The sequence below is a fragment of the Benincasa hispida genome, chromosome 5 (assembly GCF_027475165.1).
Source record: "Benincasa hispida cultivar pf3 chromosome 5, pf3_genome.v1.1, whole genome shotgun sequence".
NCBI lineage: Eukaryota > Viridiplantae > Streptophyta > Magnoliopsida > Cucurbitales > Cucurbitaceae > Benincasa > Benincasa hispida.
This window is the reverse complement of record NC_143482.1, coordinates 53207508-53224745: the sequence shown is the minus strand read 5'-3', so window position 1 is coordinate 53224745 and position 17238 is coordinate 53207508. Positions and strand designations below refer to the sequence as shown.

At 31.1% G+C, this 17238-nt stretch overlaps 1 protein-coding gene across 1 annotated transcript; it reads left to right on the top strand.

Annotated features, from left to right (window-relative positions):
* The first annotated feature begins 14436 nt into the window (after positions 1–14436).
* On the top strand, positions 14437–16231 carry LOC120077160 (cytochrome b561 and DOMON domain-containing protein At5g47530-like). Its single transcript, XM_039031065.2, has 3 exons — positions 14437–15229; positions 15343–15597; positions 15691–16231. The coding sequence occupies exons 1-3, from the start codon at positions 14618–14620 to the stop codon at positions 15997–15999; spliced, it is 1176 nt and encodes a 391-aa protein (XP_038886993.1). The 5' UTR covers positions 14437–14617; the 3' UTR covers positions 16000–16231.
* Positions 16232–17238: the final 1007 nt, after the last annotated feature.

The following is a 17238-nucleotide window of genomic DNA, read 5'->3' as shown; positions in this document are numbered from 1 at the left end:
TATGCTTCCAGCTTGCTCCTCTTAGAGTCCAAATGAAATTTACAAGACCTCCTATGCGCCAACCCTAGGCCTATGTGCCCATCTCACCTTCATACGCCCATCTTTCTTCTTTTGTCTTCTCCCTTGGCTTCTATTTTCCTCCTCAACACATAGCCTACTTTCCCCAACTCAAAGACTTAGCCATATGTCCTCTTGCTCTACTTTTTCTTCAAGACATGCGTCCACATGGCCATTGATGCACCAAATGCTTCACCTATGCACCCAACCCTTCCCTCTTTAGGGTTTCCTCCAATTGTGGTATCTTATGTTGTCCAACACTTAGCCAACTTTTCCCCTTTGAACCCCCTATGCGCCCACCAATCCTCCCCCATGCGTTCAATCCTGATTTCCTCCCTTGCTCGTGCATAGTTCAACGCATGACCTTCCAACACAACCACTTCTTTCTTCAAGTTTTGGGATCATATCTCACCATAACACTTCTTATGGGTAAGTCATTTTGGTATGCACCCATCATGTCCATTTCTACCCTAGCATGCATCCAAGTCCTCATTCCTTTCCCAAAATATGTTCCACTTGAAATGTCTTATCCTAGATTAAGCCCCTACTCCTCATATCCTTGGTACTTAGTCAAATTTTCTTTTCCCTAAAGCAACTTGGAGTTTCTCTTAGTTCTCATCATAGTTTGAATAATTGGCTATATTTCCTACTATGCTATGAGTTTAATTTACATACTTTGCTAGAATCCTACCTCATACTACTATGTCTCTAATACTTAGAATTTTCCTTAAGTACTTATATTCCTTCCAAGGTATAGTTTTAGGTACTTAGGTATCTTTTCCTTCAAAGGCTTGAATTTTGAGTTTCTTTTTCGGCCTAAAGAATCCTATGAAGGTTTGGGTGTTACAACGACGGGGCGAGCAGATTCGGTTGACGACATGACGAGGTGAGCAAATCTGATTGATGATGATAGGGCGAGCATATTTGGTCGACAACACCGGGGGGAAGGGGGCAAACATATCAAGTCGATCGGTGCAACAGGCCGAGCAAATTCGATCGATGGTACAACAGAGCGAGCAAATATGTATATATATATATATATTGTGGTATGTATACCCGTTTATTAAAAATGATGATGGTTTTGTATTTAGATTTCTTGTTTTGTGATAAGTACACTTGGATATATGTTTTATGCTGAAATATATTGTGGTTTATATTGTACCGTCATATGGATATACTTATATATTTCAGTATATTTATATTTCATATATTGGTTAGTATATACAATGTTCTTAGGTATATTTAATAATAACCATGAAGTCGCTAGAAAACCAACAAGTTGCCGTGAAATCAGAGTTGTATTTGAGTACAAATTAAATATATTTACCATTATATTTCATATATTATTGGAACATTTCCAAATTAATGATGGAAAATATTACAGTACACGATATATTACATAATACTCAAAACAAACAATGGAATATATCACATAATATCAAAAATCAACATGAAAAATAAAATGGAAAACAAAATCATATTAAATGTTATTTTCTCTTTCTAAATGAAAATGAAAAAAATTATATTAAATGCATTTTTTCTCTCCAATTGAAAATGGAAAATATCATGTTACATACATTTTCATAATAAATGTATTTCTCTCTCCATCATTAAGTGAGCTTCAAAAATAGGGAAAATATATACTAATATAAATAAATAAGAGTATTTCTCTCTTACATTTATATTTTATGATATATATGCTTATATATATGTTCTGTGTTGAAATATATTGTGGTTTATATTGTATTGTCATACAGATATAATTATCTATTTCAGTATAGTTATATTTCATATATTGGTTAGTATATACAATATTCTAAGGTATATTTAAAAATAACTATGAATTCGCTAGGAAAACCAACAAGTTGCCATGAAATCAGAGTTGTATTTGAGTATATTTCAATTATATTTACCAGCATATTTCATATATTTGTTGAAACATTTTCAAATAAACAATGAAATATATTACAGGCACATGATATATCACATAATACTCAAAATAAATAATGAAATATATCACATAATATAAAAAATTAACATGAAAAACGAAATGGAAAATAAAATCATATTAAATGTCGTTTTTTCTTTCCAAATGAAAAAGGAAAGATTTATGTTAAATGGATTTTTTTTCTCTTGAAAATGAGGAAAAAATATATTAAATATATTTTTTCTCTCCATAATAAATGTATTTCTATCTTCATTAAAGGGTATCAAAAAGAAGGAAACTAAATAAATAAATGGAAAAAAGTATTTATTTTCCATAATAAATGTATATCTCTCTCCATCATTAAGGGAGTTTGGAAAACATATATAAAAAGCGAATATAAATAAATATAAAAAAGGGGTAATACTGTAAAAAAAAACACTAAAAGACATTTTTTTATTTAAAAAAAAAATCAAATTAAAGACATTTATGAAAATAAATGGCCAAAGATGACTTTTGATGTAAAAGTCCCTATTTTTTTTTTTTTGGTACCATATAACTAAGTGGGAGATTGTGGCTTTTGTTACATATTTTTTGTGTCAACCATATAACATGATCATTAAAAACGCCGTTATAGTACAATTACATCTGGAGAATATTTCACTTAGAAATTCAAATTTATTTTGTTTCAATGAATTCAATATAATTTTGTCCAACTTATCTAGAAACATCACGAGCACAAATATGTAAAATGATTGCTTTTTTTAAAAAAAATTGAAATGCATGATCCAAAAGTAAACTCTAAATCATATTTCTCAAAACTCTCAATAATATATGTGTATTTTTTAAAAAATATTTAAAAATAAAACAAAGTGTGATATATAATTTATTAATAAAAATACGTAGAATTATTGAATAAAAAATTTTCAAACAAAAATATTTACATAAAAACAGTTTTTTATGTAAGAAGAAAATGCACCAAATTTTCTACACATATCTCCAAACAATATAAACTCAATTTAGGACCCAAACAATCTCTTACATGGATGAAATATCACAAATAAGGAATATTATGTGTTGAAATTGGGATGTATTTGAATATTTTGTTCAAATATGAAAGCGATTTTGAAGATTTTTAAAAACCTTTCGTGGAAAATTGTTGTTTGGTTTCGAGGTGTTTTCCTATCGGCCGCCTCCAAAATTACGTTGACTTGGATACTTCATTTCCCCCTCCTCCTTACATGGACCATTTGCATTCATTTCTTTAAATAATAATAATAATAATAATTATTATTATTATTATTATTATTGTAGTTTTTGAAGTAATTGCTAACTATTGTGCATTTGAAAAAACATGTTTTTAAATGAAGTAAATTAATAAATTTATATGTTGTTTGATCTTAGATTATTCGTTAAGTATAAGAGAATTAGGGGCATTTTAGAAAAACAATTACATTAAAAAAACGGTCGCATTGAACTTATTAATTTTAAAATTTTATTAAGGAATAGACTAAGTAGACAAAATAAATTTTAATTTAGAAAAGGTTAAATTGTAGCTAATAAGGAACCAATTTTAAAGGTGGGAGTCAAAGTGTGTTTTATAAAGTGGTTTAAATTATAAAAAAAATACCCCTGAACTTTATGCTTTGTGTCGAAAATATCTTTGAAGTTTCAAAAATTTTAAAAATACCCTTAAACTTTCAAAAAGAGAGAGAAAAAAAAAACCCTTGTCATTAGTTTTGAATGGAAACCATTAAAGTTTCGTTTAAAAAATTCTCTTGAACTTTCGAAACGTTTCAAAATACTCTTAACTTAATAAAAGTTCAAAAATACTTCTACCGTTAGTATTTGAACAACAACCATTAATTCATCGTGATAAAAAAGGCTTTAAAATAAAAATTAAAATAAAAAATGCTCCTACTGATCAATTTGTTTGAAATTTTTTTAAGTTTGAATAAAATCAATTTTAAAATAAATTATAAGATGTCCTCAACTTTTTTAATATAGGTACTCTCATATTTCTCTTAATTTTCCAATTTTAAGCTTACACGAATTTTCTCAACAAAAAAAAAAAAAAAAAAACCAAGATTTTAAGGTAAAACATAAAATACCACAAAGTTTCACAAAATTCATAAATCAAAATTTCCTCTTAAAACATACCAAAATGATAAAGAGTCAAATAAAAAAAAGTATTTGACTATTTGGAATGAGTGCAAATTGGAAAGAGTGTCTCTTCATGCGCAAGTATCAAATGCAGAGCGCTGCAGCATCGTAGAATAGGACTGCACCGCCTAGCAGTCTATCTCCGTGAATGGCACGGGGCACAAGTGTTGTAGTGCTTTGCGTAATGTCGTGCCTCCCCTGTCCGATTTCACCATTTTGCCTCCTGTTGCTTTTTAATTACTCCATTTAAGCCCAAATTGCATCTGGAACATCCCAACAACTTCTTTTGCTCGCTAACCTATTTAAGAACTAAAATAAATATTAAATTCCTAAAAACCAACATGATTTAAACTGATACTTTTTTTTATTTGACTATTTATTATTTTGGTATGTTTCAAGAGGAGAATTTGATTATGGAATTTTGTGAAATTTTGTGGTATTTTATGTTCTAACTTAAAATTTTGGTTGTTGAGAAAATTGGTATAAGCTAAGAATTGAAAAAATTAAGAGAAATATGAAAGTACGTATATGAAAAAAACGAGGATATCTATATAATTTATTTTAAAATTGGTTATTTTCAAATTTAAGAAAACTTTAAACAAATTAATGAGCATTTTTATTTTTTTTATTTTTAAAGTCATTTTTGTCACGAGAAATTAACAGTTTTTGTTCAAATACTAGCGGTGGATATATTTTTGAACTTTTATTAAGTGAAGGGTACTTTTGAAACGCTTTGAAAGTTTAATGGTATTTTTGAAACAAAACTTTTGCGGTTTCCATTCAAAACTAATGACAAGGGTATTTTTTGAACTCTTTCCAAAAGTTTAAGAGTATTTTTTAAAGTTTTGAAACTTCAAGGACATTTTTACACAAAGTGTAAAGTTCAACATTTTTTATAATTTAAACTAAAAAGTGATTTTAAGATTTTCATTTTAAAAAAATCTTACCTCACATTCTTTTTTCCAATTTTTTTTTTTAAAAAAATCTAACATTTAAAGTGGTTAAGATTTTTACATAATTACTTTTAACACTAAAAAAAAATCCCGTATTCATCCCTTGGTAGTTTGTAAAATTGTCTAAAACACCTCTAATTTGATATTTAATAGGTTAGCTCAACTTTTAATTCTTATATTTAATTGATATCTATCAAATTTAAAATTTTTAGAAATTAATTGACGTATTATATATAAATTTGAATTCTATACTAATGAAATTTTAAATTTCATGTCTAATAGATTTGTAAATTCTTACCAACTGAATTTCTATTTTCTATTTTTTTAAAAAAAGAAAATGAATTTGTATTTTTTTAAAGTTAAATCATCAAATAAACACCATCTTCAAAATCCAAGGTAAAATTTATAATTTAACCTAAACTTAAATATACACTAGTTTTCTAATTATTTCAAGCCAAATTGTTTTGTTGTTCTCAACTCAATTCGGTTCTTACTTTTTTTTTTTTCCATATGTCGTAATATTTTAGGTTAAAAAATTTTAATAATAGACCGTTCGTTTATATATATGTAAACAATATGCTATATCTTTTTTAGATAACTTTTTCATTATGTTCTAAATTATAGAATATTATAAAGTACTAATTCTACAAGTTTCTAATATAACATGGATTAACTAATGTGATATTCAACTAAATATTTAGATGATAACTACAACTACATTTATTATAGGTTAAAAAAAATTACATCCATCACACCCTAAAAAATTTGTAAATTTCAATTTTTTTTCTCTTAGGTAGTCTGACCCATTTTGTAAATTTCTACTAGTTAAAGACTAGTTTAGATTGACTAGAGATTTTTTTTTAAACTACTCTTTTGATTAAAAAAAAAAAAAAAAAAACAGTCTGAAGTGAAGTTTGAAAATGTTTCAAAAGTTCAACTAATTTTTCCAAGATGATTTATTTTCAAAATTAAACACTTGAAAAGTTAATTCAAATACACCCTAAATTTATTATCAATTAATTTTGGTATTTACAAATGCAAAGTGAAATAAAGGTTATCTAACACACAATAAAACTTGTTATACACGATGTTACAACAATTTCAAGAATATAAAAAAGATAAATGCAGAAAACTAAAATCAGAATAGAACACAGAGTTTGGTAACTCAGTTCAATACAATACCACCTACTCTTGGGAGGCAATATGCATGTAGAGAGATATTTCACTAATATAAAGTCAAACAATTACAACAATATATTTATCTATAAATAAACAACAATTACTTTGATATTTGAATAGCCCAACTTAGCGTATGATCACTTAGGCTCCCGCTAAGTGTGAGATCTCCTCACCTTTTACGTACTTAGGCTCCCCTTAAGTATAAGAATATTATTAGTGAACATTCACTTAGGCTCCTTCTAAATGTGAGACTCTCTCTCAATAAAACCTAGATCCCCCTTGGTGTGAGACTCCCTCAAAACTTCTATCTTTTCCACCTTCATATGAAGATCACTTCACTTGATGAACTTCGTTTCCTTCTAAGTTTGAGAATCTTTTCTCATGTTGTAGTAGAACAATTCAACATGATCTAGAGAAACACTTAAGATCTACAGTAGCAAAAACTTCATAATCACATGGATTGACACTTGTGTTTTCAGCACCAACACAAGACAACGACTCAAAAATCTTTCAAGCGACCAACCCTAATTTGAAAACCATATTCTCTTAATATGCACAGCGAAAAGGAGGAAACAACCCTAAAATAAAATTTGTACAACCTAAAAAAGGAAATAAAATTGTGGGAATAAACATCCATAATTTTTCAGATAAGGAAAAAATAATTTGCAGAATCAATAATTTGTGGGACATCAGACTGTTTGAAACGACAAATGCTGGCATTCTAAAGGACAATCCAAGATACAAGATGATAACTGCCACAAGGTACAACTACCACAAGATACAACTACCAACACCAAATCTTTAGCAAAAAGATATGATTGAAACTTTCAAACAATAGAGACAAAATTAAGAAACTCCTTTTACGCACTCAAACTCCAAAAGAATGAGCAAATGCGAGTAAATGTCCATTACTGCTAACTTGCAAAGCTACCATCATGTTGACAATTTTACCTTAAAGAGGTCTTTGAGGTATTGAGTTGAGTGATGAAGTATGAAGTTAATATATTGAAGTTAAAAAGTTTGTACATTAGGATGCAAAATTGCAAGATGAAGTTACTCAATAAATGTGCAAACTTTGCTATTGAAGTTGAATTTATGAAGTTGGTGGGCCAAACACTCTCAAGTGTTAATCTTTTTTAGTACAATTATTGTAGAGACGAGGAATCAAAATTTTTATTTTAGGGAGTACACGCCAACCATCCTCTAACGGACCTTTAATATTAATATTGTTGTTTTCAAAACTTATTAGAGAAATATTGTTGTTTTGGGAGTTCGAGGCTAGAGGTCGAACGTTGAGAACTCGACGAATAAAGAAAAACTTGGAAACAATACATAGGCCGAAACTTCAACCCTTGACAAGGAAAATCTTGCGAATCTCGCTTAGGTTGTCGAAGGTTGAAGTTTCGACACACATCCACCCTCGAGATTGTAGGTTTATTACTTTTCTTTTTTCCTCATAGAAGAAATAAAGTAATGAGATGGTATACTATATGTATCTGTGTACTCGAGCTGCTTTTAACAACCTATGCATTTTTTATCATTTCGAATTAGACGGAGGCTTGTGGGATTGACATGAGGGGGTGGGGATGACTATATTTCTAGGAGCGAACTCCAGGCAAATATGAAGTGCATGGATACAAGTTATGCTTTGGAATGAAAGACAATTTCGAATTAGCTTTGTCTACGAATAAAATTTTGTATATTAGATTGTCGAAGGTTACACACATGTTGAAACTTCAAAGCGATTAATGAGATAAGTAGGCTGAAGCAGATTAAGGAGAGAGCGAGATTCAAAGCGAGATAGTAGGAGAGAGTGAGATGTTGAACGAGATTTTAAGAGAGAGTGAGATTTTAGGAGAGAGCGAGATTCAAAGTGAGAATGTTGGAGAGAGCGAGATGACTAATCTGACTAACATTGAACTTGGTAAAATAAAATGGTTGAATAATTGAAAAATGAGATTATTCAAGAATACATATTGAATGCTAAGATTACGCATTGAGTTTCTGGTAGTAGATCCATAATAAAAAAAAGTGTTTGTGGTTGTTCCAGAAGAAATGAAAGCTAGTAATCATTAATGGAAAAATAACAACAATAACAAAAAGAGCGAGATATTGAGACAGAGCGAGATCTTAGAAGAGAGCGAGAGTGAGAGAGTGAGATAGGAGAGAGTGATATCGAGAGAGCGAGATCTTAGAAGAGAGTGAGACTAAGAGAGCGAGATTGAGAGAGCGAGATCTTAGGAGAGAGCGAGAGTCTTCACTTTATTTGAACTTTCCATAGAAATATATATAAAAAAAGAGAAAAAAGAGCTAATAATCATACTATAATTGAATAATCATTAGACTATAATTGTATATATTAGATTATTATACTAAAATTGAATAATCATTAGACAATAAATTGAATATATTAGATTATTATACTATAATTGAATAATCATTAGACAACAAATTGAATATATTAGATTATTATACTATAAATTGAATATATTAGATTATTGTAATGTAAAACTTTATTGATTACAAAAAAAAAATGAATATACAGTAGATTATTATATAAAAAAATTAAATATACAATAAATTATAATAAAAAAAATTGAATATATAATAAAAAAAAATTATTTATTATTTAATCCCTAACTATCTGGAGCCCCTCTTAGTAATGAAGGACATTTCCTTCGATTATGTCCTAACTGGTTACAAAATCCACATCGTTGTCAAGTGGCTGGTTCTGTCCGATCCATCTCGTTGTGATAACGTGAACTTTTCGGTCTATCAAGTCTTCTCAACAACGATGGATCAAGATGTAAGACTAGCATATTAGGGTGCGTGATGCAGTAATCTTCATGCGGTACAGGTTGAAATTGAGGAGAGTAACATTCAGCATACGTTGACAATTTGTAGTAGTCCTCAATAAAATCTTCGTAGTTCATGTTAAAATGTGAGCAAACGGCGATAAAATGCGAGCATGGAATGCCGAATGCTTGCCACTTGTTACATGAACAGTACCGCTCGGTATGATGGCTTGTTCGAGATCACTAAGTATGAAACACTTGAGAAAAATTGTAACACACGAAGAGGTGTGTTTAATTTCAGATCGACATGCTGGTATAATTGCTGCAGTGTACAACCCAGCAAATGGTTGGACAGGACCGAAATGTCACCATTGTTTCTGCTTACGACATATCGTCAGCAACTTCAATAAAAAGTATAAATTTAATTTATTGAAAATTTATGTTTATCATGTCGGGTGTCAGTTTCAAATTCAAAAGTTCAACAAAGCAATTGAATATATCAAAGGAATAAATCGGAGTTGTCTAAGTTTTTTTTACAACATTAGTTTAGAGCAATGGACTCAAGCACGTGATGGAGGATTCAGATATGGGTGGATGATGACAAATCTATCAAAGTGCAAAAATGGAGTCCTCAAAGGAGCTCGAATGTTGCCTATAAATGCTCTTGCTCAGATAACATTCTTCAAATGCGTGAACTATTTCGAGAAAAGAATACCAGAAATAAGGGATGCATTGGAGCGTCAAGATAAACCCAGGACCTGTTGATCCCGATGTCTTGTACGACCAGTCCATTCATCGATCATATGTTGTATGGCGAGATCGTACTACTGGAGAAATATCTTACAGACGTCGAGAGGCAAGATTTATTCAGTTGGACTGGCATCTGATCACAGCCTTGGCCGAGAGATGGAGGCCTGAGACACATACATTCCATATGTCTGTTGGAGAGTGCACTATTACTCTACAAGACATAGAAGTGTTATTGGGGTTACCTGTTGACGGTGAGCCGGTCACCGGAGTGATGTATGATGACTGGTTAGAAATTTATCAACTGTACCTTGATGCGACCCCACCTGCCGACAAGATTAAAGGATCGAGGTTAAGTTTAATATGGTTAGGAACACAATTTCGTGAGCTCACAGATGATGCAGATGAGGAAACCGTCATAAGATATGCGCGAGCATATATACTACAAATGATGGGTGGAAGTCCGTTTTCAGATAAATCAAGTCATTTTGTTCACTTGATGTTCCTACCACTGTTAGCTAACCTCCATGATGCGGGGCGGTATTCGTGGGGTGGAGCATACTTGACATGGTTGTATAGACAACTATGCAAAGCAACAAGACTTGAGGTTCGAGAGATAGCTGGGCCTCTCATACTTTTGCAACTATGGGCTTGGGAGCGATTTCCAACAATGGCTCCACAGCTACATCATGTTAATGACGCTCAGTTAGTTGGACGAGCCTACGGTACTTGGTATGTTGTTTTAATTCAATTTAATTTTTATATCACTAATCTAGTTAATTTAAAAATTTAGGTGGAGAGACAAATTTTGTGTGACTAGGACAACCACACATGTAGTCAACTAGTATAGATACATGTTTGATCTGCTTCAACCTGAACAGGTACATTACACTAAACCTAATTGATTATTTTATTCACATTTTTATATATTTGTCTTTAATATTCTCTAATATAATATTTTGTGTTTCAGGTTATTTGGAGCCGTACAAAATTATTGTGCATACTTTGCCTAATTTTTTTATGAATGGTCAAAACATATGGCAGACGATGAGTCCTCTCATATGTTTTCACATTAGTGAGTGGCATCTTCTTGACAGGGTGATGAGACAATTAGGTTTTCAGCACGATGTCCCATCGCCTTGTAATACTGAACCCGTACTGCATGATATTGACCTAAGGACTGGAAATTGGTTCGAAAAAGTTGCACATTTGGTAGTGTGATGGCACTATCGTGCAAGATTTATTGTAGTAGGGGTTTCTCTTGAACAGTTTGACACAGATGTCACTCCAGAATATATTCATTGGTATAATAATATCACAAGGCGCTACGTCACTCGTCCGGGAGCAGTTGTGGGTCATTTGGTAAATGAATGAATATTATCTATTTTTTTTAATTTAAATTTATTTTAAATATTGTCTAATTGTTTTATAATTCACAGAGATCGAACAACAGTAGACTTCGTGAGGTTGCGAATGATCCGAACCAGGTTCTTACTATATGTAGTGACAACCAAAGCTATATGGAGGAAATTCATTATATGTACGATATACCTATTGTTCCTCCACCAGCTCCTAGACGTAGAAGGCCTATTTGGGAAGAGGATGAGTTTGATGAGGTTGCACATAATGTGGAAGAGTTGCCCTCTATGACGCAGACACAGAGTCAAACTAATTATGTTAGTCCGATGATGAAGATGCCAGCATTTGGTTCAGGACATTATGACTCAGAGGCTGATCCTTCGTCTTCATACGTGCATGGACATGGTCGGGGTCGTGGAAAGCATAACGAATATTTATATTATGAAGCGCCTGCAGAGGTACTAGAGCAACATTAAGAAGAACCCCAGCAACCTCAAGTTCGAAGTCGATGACGACAACCAGCTCGAAATCGACGACGTCCGCCTTGTGAGACACATTGATTTTTGTAATTATTTTTATATAAATGAAATATTTAATTTACTTTTTTTTTTTTATTTTTATGAGTTATTATTTTTTTAATTTATTCTTTTTAGGGTTTAAATAAAATAATAAAATATTTTCAGAAATTGTTTTTATAAAATGAAAAATTAAAAAAAAAAGAGAAAGGATTAGAAAGAAGTAGTTGGAATGTGTAATAATTAAAAAGAAAAAGAAAAAAGAAAAATTTATACGCTATTCTCGCTCTCTATCAAAATCTCGCTATTTCGCTTTCGCTCTCACTCTCGCTCACACTTAAAATCTCGCTCTCGCTCTCGCTCTCAAAATCTCACTCTCTCAAACTCTCGCTCTCTCAAAATCTCGCTCTCGAATTTGATTGGAAAGTTCAGTGGCAAAAAGAAGGAGATTCATTAGCTCGTTATTTAGTCAGACTTGCTGAGATGACAGAATCTGTAAAAATTATTCAACAAGCTTTGGAAGGAATTCTAGGGGATCTTATGAAAATTTAGAAATACGATCTTTTGATAGAGGAAGGTTTTCGGAATGATAATTAAACAGACTCAATAATAAAGTTAGGAAGGGTAAGGCCGAGGGTTCAAAGTTCGACGTACAAATGAAAGGAAGGTCGAGGGTTCAAAATTCGACCTATCTAGGTCGAATTTTCAATCCTCGACTTATTTAAAAAAAAAAACAACAATATTTTTACAAATAGTTTGAAAATAATAATATTTTCCTAAATAATTTATAAAAGAACAATATCCTTTTAATTTTTCCTCCTCTAATTTTAACTAACTTTAACTTTAGAGACTAAGTTATATATTTCACCTTTTTAAGAAATATATACATAGATTCTGCCTTATATTAATAATCATTCTCTATAAAATGGAATTAGCTCAACTGGTGTTAGTATGTACAGACGATAAAAAAGTAGTGGTTCCCACTCTGAGCTCCATTCTATCGTACTAAAATAAATAAATAAATAACCCTTCTCCATTACTTTTTTTTTTTCCATGGAAAATATTTTCTTTTCACACGGATTGTTTTGTCGTGTGGAATATTATAATGGCTTTTTCCATAAAGTAATTGACTTGAAACCCCCATTTTACACGTTCCCTATTTTTGAAATAAAATAATGTGGTAGTTAGTGGGCATGATGATTATGAATTATAATAATCACCATAATAAATTGATTTATAATACTAATGTGATTCTTTAACTTCTAAACTTCACTCGTGGGTTTACTTAAAGGTCATCCAAATGATATTTTAACTAAATTTGCGGTAAAAGTGTACTTTTTTCAATTGTATAAATCTTTGTTTTATTTTGTTCAATTAATAATTTATAGGTTCAATTGTAACTTTCATTATAATTTTTTAATCTTTTTATAAGCGTATTGGATATAATGTTACAAATATAAAGATGGGAATATCATGGACTGATGTTAGATTGACAATATTTATGGTTCAGACAAACATTGATTTTTTTCCTTTATGTTAAAAAATTATTTTGGTGCCTCGAGATTTGTTCAATTTTAATTAATATATTTTTAATTAATCTTAAATTTAGTCTCCACTATTAATTTATTATTTACTTTTTAAAACTTTTTGTTATCTATTTAATTTTTACTATAAATTTTGAAAACACATTCAAATATTGTTATTGTTGTTGTTTTTTTTTTTAAATTACAAAAATAAGCTTTAAATACTATTTTGGTTTTTATACTTTTGGCTTTTATTCATTTTGGTTCTTATACTTTTAAAACGTTCATTTTGGTCCTTACATTTTGGTTCATTTTTGGTCATTGAACTTTCAAAATGTTCATTTTAGTCATCGCACTTTCAAATTTGGTTTATTTTGGTCCTTGAACTTTCAAAAAATGACTTTTTTTATATTTAGAAAATAAAGTAAAAATGAAAATGATGGGACCAAAATGGTCATTCTAAAAATACAAGGATCAAAATGTTCAGGGGACCAAAATGAACCAAAGATGAAAATATAAAGACCAAAACAAACATTTTAAAGTATAGGGACCAAAATGAACTAAAGTTGAAAGTATAGGGACTAAAATAGTATTTAAACCTAAAAATTATTATTATGATTTAACTAATTTTAATAAAAATTAATTTTGAGGAACTAAATAAGATTTATTAGAAGTACAATAACTAAATTTCAAAACTTAAAAGTATCCAGACTAAAACTGAACGAATCTCAAAATATATCAACCGAAGATTAAATAACGGTTAAATATCATTTTGATCTCTAAACTCTCATTAAAGTAACAGTTTAATCCATATACTTTTAAAATTTTGCAATAGTTTAGTCCCTAATCTTTTTTAAGTAACAATTTAGTCCCTATAGTTTAAAATTTATAACAATTTAGTCTCTATTATAAAAAAATCACTTTAAAATTAAATGTCAATATAATATTATTTGCAATAAAGATTTATATGTTAAAAATTGTAAAGTATAAAGACTAAATTATTGATTATTAAAGTTTAAGAACTAAATTGTTACAACTTTAAAAATACCTGAACTATATTGTTATTAATTAAAATTCAGGAACTAAATTGTTAATTTATGGAAGGTTCAAGGACAAAAGTGATTAAAAAAAAACTCGTCAAAGAAAGGAGAATAATTAAGACCGTGGAAGACTAGACCGAGTAAGCAAGTTTGAAAAGCCTTTAAAAAAGAAAAAAAATGTAAAATTTAGACTTTCCAATTTCCGCGAGGCGTGTGGAATTGTATTTTCTTCTCCTTTTCCTAAATCCTAAACGGAAATATAAAATTCAAATAAATCCATTCCCCTATAAATTCACTACAATTCTACTCAAATTCCCATATCTTCTCGTCTCAATTCCCAATTCACAAACACCAAATCCGCAATGGCAACCAAACTCCAAACCTTCTTCATCACCGCTCTGTTTCTCTTATCATTTTCCCTCTCCTCCTCCGCTCAGATTTGCAGAAACTATAATGGCTTCGCCAACAATGAAGTCTTTGCAGCCTGTGTAGATCATCCAGTCCTCAACTCTTTCCTCCATTGGACCTATAATCCTTCAAACTCGACGCTCAAAATCGCTTTCAGACGCCCTTCCACTAGTCCCAATCAATGGATTGCTTGGGCCATTAACCCACAAAGCCTCGCCATGTTCGGTTCTCAAGCTCTCATCGCTTACCAGAATTCCTCCGGCGTCCCCCATGTTTACTCTTCCAGTATTGATCTTCCCTTTCCGACTATGCAACAGAGCCGCTTGAGCTTTGAAGTTCCCCAACTTTCAGCTACTTATGTCGATAATGAGACGACAATTTTTGCAACTATTAATCTTCCGGCCGGTTTGACCACTATCAATCAGGTCTGGCAGGAAGGTCCGATGGATCAGGGCTCGCCAATTTCTCATGCCCTAACCGGCGACAACAGACGGTCACTCGGTACTCTGGATTTGCTTACTGGGTCCAGCACGGTGGCGGTGGATTCCGTTCTCAAGAGAAGAAATGTAAGTCTGTTTTTATGATTTGGGTCGGTTTGAATTTTCCCATTTGTGAAACCCTTTTAAGGATTTGGTGAAATTTTGTGATCTAATTCTAATTTGGGGGTTTTGATTTTCAGATTCATGGAGTTTTGAATGCGGTGAGTTGGGGGACTTTAATGCCAATGGGAGCCATTTTCGCAAGGTATTTGAAGGTCTTCAAGGGTGCAGATCCGGCTTGGTTTTACCTTCACGTCGCCTGCCAGACTTCCGCCTACGCTGTCGGTGTCGCCGGTTGGGCCACCGGTATCAAACTCGGCGGCGAGTCAGCTGCAGTTCAATACACCACCCATCGCAACATTGGGATTGCTCTGTTCGTCTTGGGAACTCTTCAGGTAAAATTAAAGTATAAAAGAAACCTTCGATATTTCTGTTGGATTTGAGTTATTCTTGATCACTAATGGTTTCGGATTTGTTTTTTGAAACAGGTTTTTGCTTTGCTTTTGAGGCCAAATAAGGATCATAAGTACAGAATTTACTGGAACATTTACCATCACTCCATGGGATACAGTGTGATCATTATGAGTATCATCAATGTGTTTGAAGGTTTGAAAATCTTGAGTCCTGAAAGTAAATGGAGAAAGGCTTACACTGGAGTCATCATCTTCTTGGGAGCTGTTGCCTTTGTTCTTGAACTTATTACATGGTTTATTGTCATCAAGAGAAGGAGATCCAACTCCAACAAGTTCCCACATAACGTCGATGTTCAAAGTGCCAAAGTAGAAAACAGAGTCTAGTTCCCCTGTTTTATTACAGTTATTACTCTGTTTTCTTCTCAAGTTCCATTAGTTTCCGAGGTTTTGGGTTTTGTTTGATTCTTTATGTAAGAGTTGTTAGTGTATGTTTTTTTTTGTACTCATTTTTGTAAAAATAGGCCTAGTTTTTTCTCATCAATTATTATATTGTGGAATATTGTTTTCCATTATATCAAATAAATAAATCTCTTCGGTAGTTATTTTCTATTATAAATATTATAATATGTGAGATAGATGTTCATACTTAGTGCCAAAAGCCAAGTATTCTCTTCCATTACTACATGTGTTAGCCATATGTCATACAACAACTTATGTTTAGTGTCCAAATGTGTCACAACCTATTTGCCAAAATCCATATAATATAAATAAGTGATCATTTCTAGATTTTAAAAATACGCATATATTGGACAAAATCCATGAATTTTGGAGAAAGTGGAGAATCTTGAGAAATTTACATATTTTATATTTTGTTATTTATTTATTTTATATATCATATTATACTTATTTTAATTTTATATTTTATTGGTATCCATGTTCCCGTTGTGCTCCTCAATTTTACAACATGTTATCAACATGAGCTCCTATCGTTTTTTCCGTTGAAGGAAGGTTCTAAATATAGGTTAGATTTTCTCTCTTCGTTATAATTAGTAAACTAAATGTTTTGTAAGAGTGTTACTATGAAAAACATTACAAAATTGAAATTTGTAACATTTGATATTAATGGGAATAATTATTTTTCATCAGTGCTTGATGCCAAAATACACTTGGCTGCCATAAAAATATAATCATCATAAAACAAATTTTCTTCCTAAAGCTTGTCATAAATTGATGCAGTTGAGAGTCCAAAATTTTAAATCAATATATTAGATAAGACATTTTTCTGCATTTTGGATATGCTCATGCAGTAGCAATATCAAGAGAAATATTTTAAAAGTATTATCCACTCATTTGATGTTTTCTTGTGGCTGAATGAAATAACAAGTTATTGATTAAAAAAAAGAAATATATGAATCTCAACCAACTAGAGTAACAACATTCCTTAGAGTGAATGCTATGAATTTTAATAATTGTGGATTAAAAATCATGAATCTCGACTAACTGAAACAACATCATTGCCTGAAGCGAATGCTAGGAATTTTAATAATTGTGGTCGAGATTGGGGTCATGGTTGAGGTCGTGACCGTGACAGAGGAAGGAATAATAATTATTTTTGTAATGGTC

What these genes read in the sequence shown, in the direction of transcription:
- LOC120077160 (XM_039031065.2), top strand. Translation starts at nt 14,618, where the DNA reads ATGGCAACCAAACTCCAAACCTTCTTCATCACCGCTCTGTTTCTCTTA. An exon ending in CCGTTCTCAAGAGAAGAAAT is followed by an intron (nt 15,230 to 15,342) that starts GTAAGTCTGTTT and finishes TTTGATTTTCAG; the next exon opens with ATTCATGGAGTTTTGAATGC. An exon ending in TCGTCTTGGGAACTCTTCAG is followed by an intron (nt 15,598 to 15,690) that starts GTAAAATTAAAG and finishes TTTTTGAAACAG; the next exon opens with GTTTTTGCTTTGCTTTTGAG.